This window comes from Staurois parvus, unplaced genomic scaffold, assembly GCF_062004578.1.
Source record: "Staurois parvus isolate SC_StPar_1 unplaced genomic scaffold, SC_StPar_1.0 ptg000021l, whole genome shotgun sequence".
NCBI lineage: Eukaryota > Metazoa > Chordata > Amphibia > Anura > Ranidae > Staurois > Staurois parvus.
The window spans coordinates 16,478,209-16,493,732 of NW_028317817.1; the positions used below are offsets into that span (position 1 = coordinate 16,478,209).

The 15,524-nt window shown below is 39.8% G+C and overlaps 1 protein-coding gene across 5 annotated transcripts in view; it reads right to left on the reverse strand.

Annotated features, from left to right (window-relative positions):
* The window catches only part of KCNH8 (potassium voltage-gated channel subfamily H member 8), a 576,797-nt gene that overhangs the window by 5,791 nt on the left and 555,482 nt on the right, over window positions 1–15,524 (reverse strand). For all 5 annotated transcript variants that reach the window (XM_089691130.1, XM_089691138.1, XM_089691150.1 and 2 more), the window contains one exon: window positions 10,338–10,417. In XM_089691130.1, the coding sequence (XP_089547256.1) occupies window positions 10,338–10,417 (80 nt within the window). The remainder of the gene's footprint in view (window positions 1–10,337; window positions 10,418–15,524) is intronic.

Here is a 15,524-nt window from a genome sequence, read left to right on the forward strand (position 1 = left end):
CAAAAATTTTAACCAATGTTAGTATACTCAATGAAAACTTTTCATGTCACCCTAATTGAAGTACCGGGATCACTAAAGAAACAACTCACCTGCTTTTAAGAATCTCATTCACCAGCAAGAGAGTAGCAATGGACTACACTTCACTGGTTTGCTGTCAGGTGAGTATTCATGCTGCTGTCTTAGCAATTATTTTCCTGGCTGCAATTATTGTTATTATGACACAGGCCTTAAGACTGCTAATAACTACCATAATACAGTCTGCCTTATTGATCTGAATTGTGGATAAAAGCTAGTGGTGAAAACACCTGTATGGCAGTAGCCATATTCTTTATAACATATCATACGTTGCTCTATAGCCCCTAGTAAACGCATTCCAATGAGGAACTGTGATGAACATGGGTCTTAGCAAAAAATCAAAGACAAATCAGAGGAGGGCACTACCCCTTACACATTGCGTGCCCATTGGGACAATTATTAAATTCACAAATATAGCTTAAAGTATATATTTTAACCTTTACCTTTAGTAAAAGTAAAGGTAAAGGAGTAACCTGGCTGCCTGTACACCTTAACCTATAACTTTGTCTTATATAATATTCTTTTTCATAGAAAATAATGTATTAATTATAGCTGAGAACATGGTTTACTTTTCTATTAACCAAAAATATTTAGGTCACTTTAATGCCACTAGTCTAGAGAAAATAAATAAACCAATTTGTAAAGAATGATGTTGCCCTGTCTTGACAGCATATCCTCATTATAAACATAAACTTAGCTGTCAGATACATAGATAATGTGACAGGTACATTATTTACTGACATTCGAAGTTACAAATGCCACCAATTAGTCTGAATAATATAATTGCCTAGCTATTTGATTTCTGATATACATTTGACAGATGAATAAAATGGTATTTCGTGGGCTTGAAAGAAATGCTTTAAATAACATTTTAACAGTCATTAAAAACCTCAACACAGATTTTAATTTCAAAATTATGATGCTACTAGGCGTTTGTTTTCAGAGTGATTTAAAACAGTGTTCCTTGCTGAGCAAAAGAGAAATTGTCATTAATGCCTTCTACCTCTGGTGGTGCAATGCAGAGCTTTAAGGTGCTCATACACATGTGCTTTTTTGCTATGTTCAGTTTATTCTAAGTTCTGTTTGCTAGAGGAAGATAGATATCAGAAGCACACATGAGGTTCAAGGTCTGTTCATTTATGTGGGCAAAAGGGACAGTTGTATGGGGACCACTAGAACCTGTTTTTTAAGCTTTAGGCAAGCCACCATCAGCCAGAGTTCCAGAGGTGCTGTATTTGATATATTGGACAGTGAGTGTTCTTTTAAGGTATAATAATAATTCCTTCATATAGCACCAAATCTTAGTGACCCAGCTGCATGTACAAGATTTTTGGCATCTTCTTTCAGAGTGAAAAGTGACCTATTTATCTCATTCTGGGAGTTGCTACCAGGGGTATTTTGCAGTTTAGTGTGATGGGTGTTACATGAAAGTCTGTATCCTTGATCAACAGTGTCTGAGGTCTGTTAAAATGGAGGATCAAACACACTTAGCTCTCTCTTTACTTTTACTATTGACATTAATTTTGTTCTGGTGTGAATAAAAAGATGAGATGGGCCAACCAAATTATTTTCTCATTCCAATGGCTTTCAGAAGTATATACTTACTGTAGACCCTTTTTGCAGTGTTAAAACCTGTAAAATGGGGGTGAATACTTAGAAATCAGATACTAGCAGCTTTTTTATGTGTATCTGATGAGGTCTGATATTTCCAGAAAAATGCCACCCATCACTCAACCGTGCTTAAAAATCCAGGGCACTTGAGCTAAACATATGTAAACCTAGATCATAATATATCTGCTGAATTATCTTTTTCATAGTATGGTATCCTTAGAGGCCATCAATCAAAAGCCTATATTACTGTATATGTGTAGTAAATATTGCTTAAAACATCAGATCAAAGTCTCCAGTGTAAACACATCCATGAATAATTGACATTCATAATAAATTGCTCTACATTGTTTTATTACACACTATTTAGAAATGCAAAAGGTATTATTTATTTTTTCTGTTATAATTTAAATGTGAGTCTCATACTGCACATGAGTCAGAGGAAGCCTTCACTATGTTCCTTATTCAAAAATTATAGTTATTTACCACTGAGGTGAATAATGCAAGTCAGTTGTTTCACATTAGTTCTAATGGATTAAACATTTCAGATTCACATCTTTGGGAACTATCTTTAATGGATTAAATGTACAGTATTCTAACTAATGTGCCTAATGCACCATTCATATGTAACAAATACCATAAACAAATTTCTAGAAGGATGCTGCACAATAATATTTTCTTTACCTATTTCACTGAAATTAGGAGTTAGCCTTATGCACAGGACCTTACCCTAGAATCTTCTAGTGAGGTAATAGTGTTTATGGGTTGTAATATGTGAACAGAGATTGTGCAGAATTGAGACCACACCATCTAGGGCTTGATGCATCAAACGTCCCTATACTAAATTATATTGCTACTGTGGTCATTATGTAACAGCGCAAGAAAAGTGCACCCAAATTATTAAAAATTGATTGGAGAATCCACATCCAAAGTTGTGCCGTAATTAAAAGCTGTGCTTTAATCAAATTCAAACCTATAATTCATTTTGGAAATCAGCACAGGTGTTGTAAAGAGGAATAAATGCAAAAGATTAACACAGTAAGTATTGAACAGCTTCCTAGGTAAACCAAAACCAAGGTTAATGTTTTGAAAGGGGTATTATTGCTTGAGACATCTCTCCCTCCTTATTGAAGAACCTGAGTGCTCGAGGGCATTTTGACTCGTATCAGCATGGCAGGGTTTTGATCACTTCTGATTTTCATGGATAGGTATACTTTAATCTTCGCTGAAGGAGATGAAATTGTATGCCTTTTATTTATTTATTTTCTTTTAAGACAAAATACATTTAAAGAGGTTACAAATTCTATTTTTTTCCATTAAAAAAAAAACAAAATGTATGTTTAATTGCTCTTTCCAAGGGCATTGCACAGAGCAGTCCCGATCCTCCTCTAATAGTTTTAAGTAACTTATTATGGCACTGCCCCAAGCTGCACATATACTGGACGGGAGTAGTGAACACATTCTGTGCTGTATTTCAGCTGTCTAAACCCTAAGCCATGTCTATTGGGTATACTAGATAATTTTGAATTATCAGCATTTGCTAGGGAGGCAGTAGCTAGTGTCCTTTTTCAAGCCCCGAGAGTTATTCTATGGAATGGTAAATCTCTTGATCCCCATTCTCACAAAGAGTGATTACAGTGTATGGAAGAAACCCTCAGGTTGGATACGTACATAAAAATTGGGGTTTCCCCTGTAAATATAATAATCTGTGGAGTTTATGGTTGGACACTGTGAGCCTGAGCCCATTGGACTTGGTCATGGATATGCTTTAGAGTGTGGCCAAATACCTTGTGCTGTTACCTAGACTCCAAATTTCTTCTTCTTTTGATATCACTCGTACGGTCTGTAATTAGTTGACTGCTCTAGCAATGGTGTGCCTGGTATGTATCCATGCCTGACTATGACTTTGTACATTGAATGACTAGTTTATGCTATGGTCATGACTCTGCTCTGGAATTGCTGTATGTTTATTCTCTATTTTCAATAAAAAATTTTCTTGATTTAAAAAAATAAGTCCTACAAATTAATTTTGTGTCCTGAGGGACATATACAGTAGGAACACTTTCAGATCTCAATGGGGAAAAATATCATGCTGGATATCTATACTGATATGGACTGGGTAATGTGTTAAGAACGTAAGCATACCTCATTGTTCAATGGAAATGAAAATTATCAACCAACTGAGGACTGGTACTCAGTAGTTTGTATGGTCCCCACGTGCTTGTATGCCTGCCTGACAACACAGGACAGTATACTCCTAATGAGACGACGGATGGTGTCCTGAGGTATTTCCTCCAAGATCTGGACCAGGACATCACTGAGCTCCTGGACAGTCTGAGGTGCAACCTGGCGGCGTCAAATGGACCGAAACATGATATCCCAGAGGTGTTCTATTGGATTTAGGTTAGGCGAGCATGGGGGCTATATAATGGTATCAATTCCTTCATCCTCCAGGAACTGCCTGCATACTCTTGCCACATGAGGCCGGGCATTGTCATGCACCAGGAGGAACCCAGGACCCACTGCACCAGCGTAAGGTCTGACAATGGGTCCAAAGATTTCATCCCGATACCTAATGGCAGTCAGGGTGCCCTTGTATAGCCTGTAGAGGTCTGTGTGTCCCTCCATGGATATGCATCCCCCAGACCATCACAGACCCACTACCAAAATGGTCATGTTGAACGATGTTACAGGCAGCATAACATTCTCCATGGCTTCTCCAGACCCTTTCCTGTCTGTCACATGTGCTCAGAGTGAACCTGCTCTCATCTGTGAAAAGCACAGGGCGCCAATGGAGGACCTGCCATCTTTGTTCAATGGCAAATGCCAATTGAGCTCTATGGTGTCAGGCAGTGAGCACATGGCCCACTAGAGGACGTCGGGCCCTCAGGCCACACACAGAGGTCTGTTTCTGATTGTTTTGTCAGATACATTCACACCAGTGGCCTGCTGGAGGTTTTTTTGTAGGGCTCTGGCAGTGATCATCCTGTTCCTCCATGCGCAAAGGAGCAGATACCGGTCTTGCTGATGGGTTAAGCACCTTAAGTCTCCTGGAATCTCCTCCATGCTCTTGAGACTGTGTTGGGAGACACAGCAAACCTTCTGGCAATGGCACGTATTGATGTGCCATCCTAGAGGAGTTGGACTGCCTGTGCAAGCTCTGTAGGGTCCAGGTATCGCCTCATGCTACCAGTAGTGACGCTGACCCTAGCCAAATGTGAAACTAGTGAAAAAATGTCAGAAAAGATGAGTAGGGAAAAAAATGTCAGTGGCCTCCACCTGTAAATACATTCCTGTTTTGGGGTTGTCTCATTGTTGCCCATCTAGTGCACCTGTTGTTAATTTCATTAACACAAGAGCAGCTGAAACTGATTAACCACCCCCTCTGCTACTTAATTGACCAGATTAATATCACAAGAGTTTAATTGACTTGATGCTATAATCTGATTATAAAGTGTTCCTTTATTATGTTGTCCATTTTGCAAGTAGATTTAGCTTTAGCTTAGTGAATGAGGTGAAGCTCCGTTGCCTTCATATATCCAATAATGGGCAAATAAAAATACTTTTTTTAAAATGGCCTTTGCATTTGATTCTGCATTATTTACAATGTGAATTTTCACAAAATTCACTAAGCTAGGGGAAATCCCTTTGCAAACTGAGCAGCCTATTTTCCTTTAGAAAATCAACCCTATAGAATTAACAAATGTCACATAGATCATTCACTTTAGTCAATGCCCCTAAATAAACAGCATTTGTTCTAACCTCCCCACTACAGTCATACACAAACAAGTGCTAGGATGAGCATTTAAGATGGTCAGTCAATTTTTCTGCTTTATAGGAAATAACTGCTGAACTGGAAGAATTCCATACAAGCTAATACTGTTATATATTTGTAGCCATCTGTCAGGGATGCAGGCATCCAGCAAGGATAATAAGATCAGTTGGCTGTACCTAAAGAAATCAGGGATCAGACTGAGGTAAAGTTAAATATGTTTGTTAAGACAAATGATACACTTTCAACACCACCAGTAAACCATACGTATTACAAGTGGCAAAATAAACGTGATCATGCAACCCTAAATGATAACCTAACTATGTACAAAAATGTAGAGAACACAAGGTAAGGTCAGGGTAGGGACAGGGAAAAAGGGGAGCAGGGAGCCAGGTTCTGTGAGTAGGAAGAAGGCTACAGGGAGCAGGTCTCAGAAGCAGGTACAAGGATCAGGTACAAGGCTCAGGCAGGGATGTGGCTTGCAGGAAAATTACTGAAGCCTGAACCAGTTTTGGGTAGGCGTATATAGCTCCCAGCAGCCCACATGAGGTGCTGCCCAGCACCTATTTATTTGGACTGCCCAGCTGTTCGGAGATACCCACTGGTGACCAGGAAGTGCATCCTTTGAGTCTGGGAACTGCAGTGCCACCAGCAGGTGGCCTAAGTAATGATACAGGTCCTGACAGTTCCCTCACCTCGAGGAGTGGCCTTCTGATGCTCCATTTCGCTTTTGACCCAAAAGTCCATGTGGGTACAGGATAAGTCCAAAAAAGGTTTCCCCTAAGTATCTGAGAACTCTCTTGCACTCTTCAGGCCAAAGTCTTTTAACCCGCTGGAAGGTGTGCCAACTGAGTCTAGTAATTGGTCATGCGCCTCACTGCCAGGGTCTGGAAGCTGACTGGCTACTCTGCTGCCGGGGTCCGAAAGCTGTCTGGGTTCCCCACAGGTCGAATCCCTTCAGGATTCGACCTGTGGGGAAGCACAACATCCAAAATCTCCATGCCCTCAATGCAGCACATACGCCAACACTGGGATCCCAAAGGCCAGCTGAAGGCCTGATATCAGAATCCCTGGTCCATGCAACATCCCTGACGCCAGAGTGTCCCATTGCAACTGGACCATCCACATCTGGTTTGACAGAAACTGCTCCACCCTCTAACAGCCACACAGGTCTACTGATGGCATTGGTTACCCAGCAAGGGTCCCTTAATGCACCTGGGATTACAGAGATACCACCTAGGTCCGGGCAAGGTTCAGATGGAACTCTGCCGTTTCCCAGAAGGCCTCTACTACTGGGGCTAGGGAATGCAGTTCTTACCTCCAAAGTGGGAATGCAGATTATCAGGCCTTGGCACAAAAAATGGCTGCAAGAGGGACTCAGTAAGGGTAGCAATTGGGATCTTTGACCGAGTGGGTAACCCATGCCAGGCAACAAAACTTGGAGGCACAGGCAAAATTGGATTCAACAGCAGATAAGACCCTGGTACCAAAGATTAGCTGGGCACAAAACAATCAGATGCAGACTGGGCAGTGAGCACAGGAGCATCAGTGGAAGACTGGACACTGAGCCCAGGAGCATCAGAGGCAGACTGGGCAGCAGGCAGAGCACCATCAGAGGCAGGCTGGGCAACAGGCAGAGCACCATCAGAGGCAGGCTGGGCAGCAAGCAAAAGACCATCAGAGGCAGACTGGGCAGCTAGCAGAGGAGCATCAGAGGCAGACTGGGCAGCCAGCAGAGGACCATCAGGCTGGGCAGACAGCAGAGGACCATCGGGTTAGGCAACAGGCAGAGGACCATCGGGCTGGGCAGCAGGCAGAGGACCATCGGGCTGGGCAGCAGGCAGAGGGCCATCAGGTTGGACACCAAGAACAGGAACCTCAGGCTAGGCATCAGGAAGAGGACCCTTTGGCTGGACATCAGGAACAGGATCCTCTGGCTGGACATCAGGAACAGGATGGACATCAGGAACACGACCCTCTGGCTGGACATCAGGAACAAGACCCTCTGGCTGGACGTCAGGAACAGGCTGGACATCAGGAACAGGACCTTCTGGCTGGACATCAGGAACAAGACCCTCTGGATGAACAGGAGACACAGAACCAACAATCTGTGCAACAGGCAAAGGACCATGTGAGGCAAGCTTGGCAGAGGTTAGCAGATCATCCGAGGTAGATTTGGCTACAGACAGCAGGGCACCAGTGGCAGACAAATAATTGTCAAGGGAGCTGTCAAGCATTCCAGGTGGCTCAGCAAGAAGAAAGATTGACACTCACCGCAGAAGGCCCAGGTTCGGACCCAGGCTCTGACAGTATAGAACTTATATCCCATTAGTAGACAGCATGTCATCAGGCTGGGCAATGATCAGGGAATCAGCGATGTCAGTTTGATAAGCCACCAAAGAGTCTATGGAGTCAAACTGGATGGTGGACAGAGAACCTATTGACTGGACAGCAGGTGACATACACTTCAAATTAAGCTGGAACACAGGCTGGATGTAGGGTGGCTTGGAACAAAGGATGAGGCCCCCACTTGGTGGAATGAGGCTGTCTGTCCAAAGGATGGATGGTACTTCTAAGACAGGCTTGAGCAGATTAAATTGTTGTAGGGTGAGACCTGGTTGCTGATAATTCCACATATGTAAATGAGGATGGCCAAATTATCATTGGCTGGACCAGAGTGACAGGTATGGTGGCAGCTGGAGTTGTAGAAGGCTGGACTGGAGCAGCTGGAATCATGGCAGGCTGTACTGGAGCAGCTGGTGTTGTGAAAGGCTGGACTGGAGCAGCTGACCTCATAGCAGGCTGGACTGGAGCAGCTGGCATCATGGAAGGCTGGACTGGAGAAGGTGGCATCGAGGCAGGTGGAAAAAAAGCAGCTGGCATCATGGCAGGTGGAAACAGAGGTAGGATTGTGTGAGTCCTTTTCTTTTTAGGTTTGGACTCTGGAATGTTGCGAGTGATTGCAGGGCTATGAATAGATTGTTTGTGCAGCAGATGGAGGAGTAATAGCAACACTAAGAGATAATGGAAAAGGAGAAGTTTCATAGGAAGATTTCTGAGGAGTTGCCAGGGGCAACGGAGTAGTAGAGGGAGTTTTCACAGTATTAAAAGCAGGAAATGTGCAACTAGTGGAGGTAGGATACTGACATACAGTTGAAAGCAAAGTATACTGTGCTGCAGTTGTGGTTGCTGTGGGTGTCGGAGAGGAGGTGCTTTGAGCAAACTGGTGTCTAGAGGCAGAAGTAGCTTGGAGGCTGTTAACTGAAGCTGAATAGGAAGTATCTGACCAGATCTGGAGTAGGGACTGAACAAAACTCAATTCACAATTCCCCTGTCTGACTAGATTATGTACTGCATTCATACAATCTAGCAGAGCCTCTCATGAATATACTGAATAATGTCCAATAGCCACACCAGAAACGCCACTTAAGACACACTAAAAGGAGGGGCATAGCCATCACTACCCCTAGGTATACAAGCAAAGTAAACTCTGCACAGATTTTAATGAGTGGCTGAATTTCTCCAAACAAAACTCTGCCCTGATCAACAAGAGAGTAAGCCAGATGGATGCATTCCAACAACTGTTCCCTAGTTTGTTCTTTCAAAATTTGGTGGCAATATTCGCTGTCCTCTGTAACAAGCAGTGCATAATACAAAAGCTCCTCTGAGTGCATCGTGCAGCATCTAGCAAATGCTGAGACCCAATTCCCAGGTGCAGCCGATCTAATTGTTAGTGGCTTCAGTATTATGTAAGGTGCATCCAGCAAGGATAATTAGATCAGTTGGCTGTACCTAAAGGAATCAGACTGAGGTAAAGTTTAAATAAGCTTATAAAGACAAATGACGCACTTCCAACACCAACACCAGTAAACCAAGTGACAAAATACATTTTCTGCAACTTCAAATAACAACCTATCTAACTATATACAAAAATGGAGGGAACACAGGATACGTTCAGGACAGGGACAGGAGACAAGGGGAGCATGGAGCCAGGTACTGAGAGCAGGAAGAAGGATACAGGGAGCAGGTCACAGAAGCAGGTCTCAGGGTCAGGTAGAAGGATCAGGAACAAGGCTCGGGCAGTGATGTGGCTTGCAGGAAAATTACTGAAGCCCGGACCCTCAGTTATGGGCAGGCTTATATAGCTCCCAGCAGCCCACGTCAGGTGCAGCCTAACCATTTGGACAGCCCAGCTGCTGGGAGACACCTACTGGTGACCACTGGAACTGCGTCCTTTGACTCTGGGAACCGCAGTGCCACCAGCAGGTGACCCAAGTAAGGACACAAGTCCTGACACCATCTTTCACCACAAATATCTCCTCAGACTTTAGAAGGTATCTACAGAAAAATGTCTAAAATATCAAATATCTGTGTTGGCTCATAGCAACCATCAATTGGGTTTAAATCTAAATTAATAAAAGACATCTAATAAAATTAATTTTTTAAACTGATTGGTGCCTAGAGAAAAAACAAACAATTCTAATCACAAAGATTACTCTTAAAAAAAATTAGTAAACTGTGTTGCTTTACGGCCTGGCCTCTTTTCACTAACCTCCACTTTCCCTATTAAAGAGTCAGTTTAGCCAATATTGATAGTTCAGTTTTTGGAAATGATACATGTTTAAATTAGGTTATATACTGTAATATCTTTCTGACACTACAGTGTGAGATTTCTGCCAATGCCAGGAAGTTCCATTTTCCCCATTAGAATCTTTATTTATTTGATTATGAAGAATGCAACAGGGGTTAAACAAAGTTAAGTGTAAAAACCCAAAGTTAAGTGATAAAACCCAAAGCCAAGCAGAAAAAAATCAGAATAGAGTCTCCTGCAAACACAAAGTAATTTAAGACTGCTAAGAATTAACAAAGAAAATAAATATACCTCGTGGTTGAGTCTTGTTATCTGTTGTTTGGTTTCTTCTGCTGTAATAAAAAGCATTGCTGGGTTGAAATCTGAAAAGTCTGTAGACAAAAAGAAAACAAATGTAAACCTGGCAGTGTAATAATGCAAATGAAAAAAATCTTGAGTTTTTAGTAAAATTCAAATTTAAATATTAGTATTATGTTTGCTAGTATTTTTCTGGTATTATTACCACTTTAGCTTTCACACCTGTATACTTCATATGGACCAGACATTTTTAAAATTCTGCTATGGACCTGCTTATTCAACAATAATTTTGTCCTTGGACTAAAAACTTTTTTGACCAGTGATAGCTTAAAAATAGTGTTACAGTAGATTAGAAGTATAAATTAGAAAAACATAGGAAAAGAGTACACGGGATTTTAAAGGTGCTGTATACTCCAACCTCAGGAATGAATACACTGAAACAGTTATAAAATCATCAGCTTTGTTAGAAAACTATGTTAAAAAAGAGACAGGTTATCATCACCATAAAAATGCTTAATGCTTGTCACATATATTGTCAATTCAGCAATCCCATGCAACCTTCCATAAATTACAACATGATTTACATATAGTGAATACATAAGTAGATGCAGTCATATACATTCACAGATGGAACAGAGCACAAAGGGTAAAATGCAGTCCCAACACGTTTCACAAAATGGGCTTCTTCAGGGATTCATGGGGTGCAGAAAAAGATAATAAAGATTCAAAACTTAAAGATGTTCCATGTGCTGGCAGGGACCCCAGTGCTACATGGCTGCAGAGGAAAAGAGGCCTAGATGGAATTGATGGAGGTAAGCATCCTGTATTCTCAGTCAGGGTCCCCAGGGGCACACTGTGTGGGGAATAAAGGAAGTGTCCACCGTCCAGCCCATTCATATTGCAAGTCTGGATAAGAATAAAATCTTAAAGAATGCCATAAGCCCACAGCGGGTTATATAAATCACTCAGCCAGGCACCTGAACAGTATCCCATGGATGGGCTACAGTAGCTCAGGGAGGGTTAGATTCCTGTCTCCAGCAAAGATGTAACAGCTGCTGTAACATCTTTGCTGGTGACAGGAGCTAACCATCCCTTGGCTACTGTTCAGGTGCCTGGGTGAGTGTTGTTTATTTTAAAATTTTGTATTTTTGGGGATGTGGTGCTGACTGATCAGTTGTACCCATTATTTCATACTTTAAAAAGTATAAATTGTATTCTGTGATTTTTTCTGTTTAAAATGACATTAAGCTTATGGTACATAAAATTGCAAAGTTGTTTACAAATAAAATAACAGATTTTTTTTTACATTTTTCACTTTTTTGATGTGACACAAAAAAAACCTAACAAACAAATAAAATGAAAAGTTAAAACATTGAAGGTTAATAAAATAGAAATAAACAAACAAAATCAACAGGAAAATAATAGTTGAATGGAGAAGGGGAAAAGATATAATTATGGTTGATTAGGTTAAACTAAGGGCTAATAAGATGTTATATACAAACATACTGAAAAAAAGGCAAAACTTTTCTTTTTACTTGTCAGATTGAAGCTCATCACATTGAACTGCAGATGAATGAAGCAGGGTAGATTCAATTGTTACTTTTTGTATCTCCATTTCACATCTGAACAGTGTTGATGTATACTGGGGCAGGTGGCCATTTTTGACAGCAGCACCTGCTAGAATGTATGCATTTATACTGCACTTCCTGGCTTTTATAATGGCCAGCAAGTGTGGTTGGGGGGAAGGGGGGGGGGGATTAGGAAGACTTGAGAAGCTTTACATTTTATGCAATTTGATGACTTTTTCAGGTATGTATAGCATGTCCAGTGTTCACTGGTTGGTAATAAAAGCAGCATTGAGTTTTAAAGGAAACCTAAGACATTTGGAACTGCCACTACTGCCTCATAATGTCACCTGTTCTGCTTTCCCTTATAACTCAATTATAATGTTTGTACAAACTGTAAACCAATCAATTTGTCAGTCAATAACTACTTTGCCTCAACTCCAGGGAAAAGTGGACTTTCCTACCTAATGTAACGATACACTTATTTGTTATGTATTTAATGTTTGAATGTAACCCTCTCAAAACAACAAAACTTAGTAAATGTAAAAATGTAATTATGCCATCACCTGACATTAGATTTAACCTAACAAAACCAAACAATTACTAAATAATATTTTGTTAAGCTTGTTTAAATTATTAATTGTGTTTTAAATGTGTATTCAATATTATCAAATGTGCAGAATATCCGTACTGCTGAGTGCTTATCCACAATTAATTTTAAATATATTGAATACTTTTGGAAATTACCCTAATTATAATTATTCACATATAAGACACAGAGAAATCCCATACACATTTACTCATGCAAACGGCAGAAAAATTACTAAATAAATACTTCAATTATTTTCAGATTGTTGACAAAAAACAGACTAGAGGAAGCAGCTTTCCAATTACAAGAACTTACCAACAATAAGAAAGACACAGCAGGGAAGATCACACAGCGGTAACAGAGTTACTTGCCTGCAGTTGAGTTAATGAATATGTTACTGGGAGGGGTTTGACCTGGCAATATATTGCTGCAGTATACAGTATATGTTGCTGAGGAGACACTTTTAGAACAAGCATAACATACTGTAAAATGTTTTCCCAAAAAAAAATGCTCTAAATACTAGAGAAAAATGTTGCTTTCCTTCACTATCCCTATTGCTATTGCTATGTTAGTAGCACCTCAATAAAACTGAGGCAGATTTAGACTGTGCTTAATTTACATAGGTCTAGAAATTTACATATTTCATAATTGTTTTTGTTCTATAAATAAAAGCTGCCTTAGTTATTAACTCTTTATCAGTGAAAATCCCATGTTTCTGCTTTTATGGAGATTTAAATGAAGATGTTTATTATTATTATTATTATTATTATTATTATTATTATTGTTCCTATTGATATTAATAAAATGTTACATTTTCATGTATCTTACTAAAGTATGATCTTTCATTATGTAAATAAAAGGGGTGTGCTATTAAAGGAAATTTATTTTTATATGTTTTCTTTACCTTTGTGCTAAGGATAAAAAATGTATTGAAAAAAAAAATATTAACAGTTTATATTTATATTTCCAGCCCACAGGTAGGATATTTTACATGCTTACCAGGCACATCCTAACTGCTTTGCTAAAAAATTAAGTTTTTTCAATAGCTGAAGTTCTAATTACCTATATAACTGGATTTATCCTTCTCCTCTTCAGAAGTTTAATTAGACAGGTAAAGTATGAAAGCAACCAGTTATGACTGTTACCTCTCTTTGAAAATCCATAATGAGCCAATCCCATTGTCGTGGATGCACAATGTATCCCTCATCCCAAATCATGTTTACTATAATTCTAACAGTCTTGGTACTCAGTGTTTACACCTTGCTTGACCTTTGTCTATTATGATTCACATGCTATCATTCACTTGCAGATGCACATCTCCTCATCTGATAACAAAAAGAGGAAATTACAAAATTGGAGTGGCATAGGGGGTCATCTAATTGACATTTACATGAGAAGTCCCAATTAGCTCCTAAATATTTGTCCTGAACAATTGAGTACTGTCCGTGATACTTTTTTTATTTGCACTAACATACAATTTTCAGGACAAGCTTTTGGGGTATGTCCCCTTCTTCAAGGTCCAAGCAGTACTGGACCTTGAAGAAGGGGACATACCCCAAAAGCTTGTCCTGAAAATTGTATGTTAGTGCAAACAAAAACAGTATCACGGACAGTACGCAATTGTTTCTGTCACAAGTGCACTAATACATCTTACTTGGGTTTCCCTGGGACTCCTCAGAGTTGGTGGGAAAGCTTCCTATTCCCAGGAGAAAAACTGATCATTACAAACATGACTCTGGCACCCAGAGAGGGGATAAAATTTGTTTTCGGTATGTAGAAAGATGGAGCTTGTAGAATATTGCTCTGGGAGATAATGGACCATTGTTTAATTAGAAAGGTTATTCTGGATATTTCATAGAAGTGAAACCTTTTTCTTTACACTAGAAATGGATCTGCAGAGTTCAATGCAGCCAATAAGATACCTATGATAAAAATAACCCTGCCATCAGAAAAACATATTTTGAATACCATTAATACAGAATATAACAGCTAAAATTCTGATGTAATAAGCTTAAAAAAATGAGCCTGGAAATACACAGGCAAATCTCTGAGTCAGGATGAGGATGTGCCCAGGTTTGTTTGTATAACTACACTACCAAAGCCCGCAGTATTTTTTCTCTGGTTTGGATAGCTTTATGATATGACAAATATGCAGTGAGGGAACTTTAACTTTTCTCAAACAATAACTGCTGAGCAGTGTGGGAGATGTGTCAACATGGTGTATATGTATAGGGCACATCCAATGCTCACAAGCACTTATTATCAAGTGTTAAAGAAGAGTTATATGCAAATATTAACTAAAAGATATGTTAAAGCAGAACTTTGATAAATATTTTAAATTCACATTATACATGTAAGGAAAACAAGGACACATTTCTTTAGTTTAAGTAAAATGACCTTATTTTCTCCTTATTATTTCCATTGATTTATCAGCCCCTGCGTGACATGTATGCACAGTCAAAAACTCATTTTCTGCATCCTAGATGTGGCATTCTCAATCTCAGTAGTGTATGAAGTCACAGCAGACTTCATCTCAAAGTAGCTCTTCCTTGGTTCACTGATCACTTCAATACTCACTGGCTCACTTAACATTACTGAGACTTGTGGTACCCTGCACCTGCAGGCTGGCTTCGTAGTCATCAAGTAGATGCTGGTTTAAGATAAGGTAGATACAATTATGGCACCAGCATTTCTGTAGCAGTATGGATTCAAATAGCAGCTTGGAGGATTAGCCTCCCAAGAAAATAGTTTAACAAAAAGTTTTCATTTTTTTATTTTATATTCATATTCCTATATGCATGTTAGCCTTTTCTGGAAAAATATAGCTCCAAGCTTCCACTATTGCCAATTAGCAAAGCTTACAACTTTTGCTACATGATCTCTATTGAAGGAGGGAATTAACCAAGGAGAGTTCTGATCCTCCTCTTCTATAAAGACCTTATGACTGAATGCTTTGGCTTTTGGTTATATTAACAGAGCTATTAGGGAACATTAAACTGAATATTCTCCAAGCATATTAGCTTACTG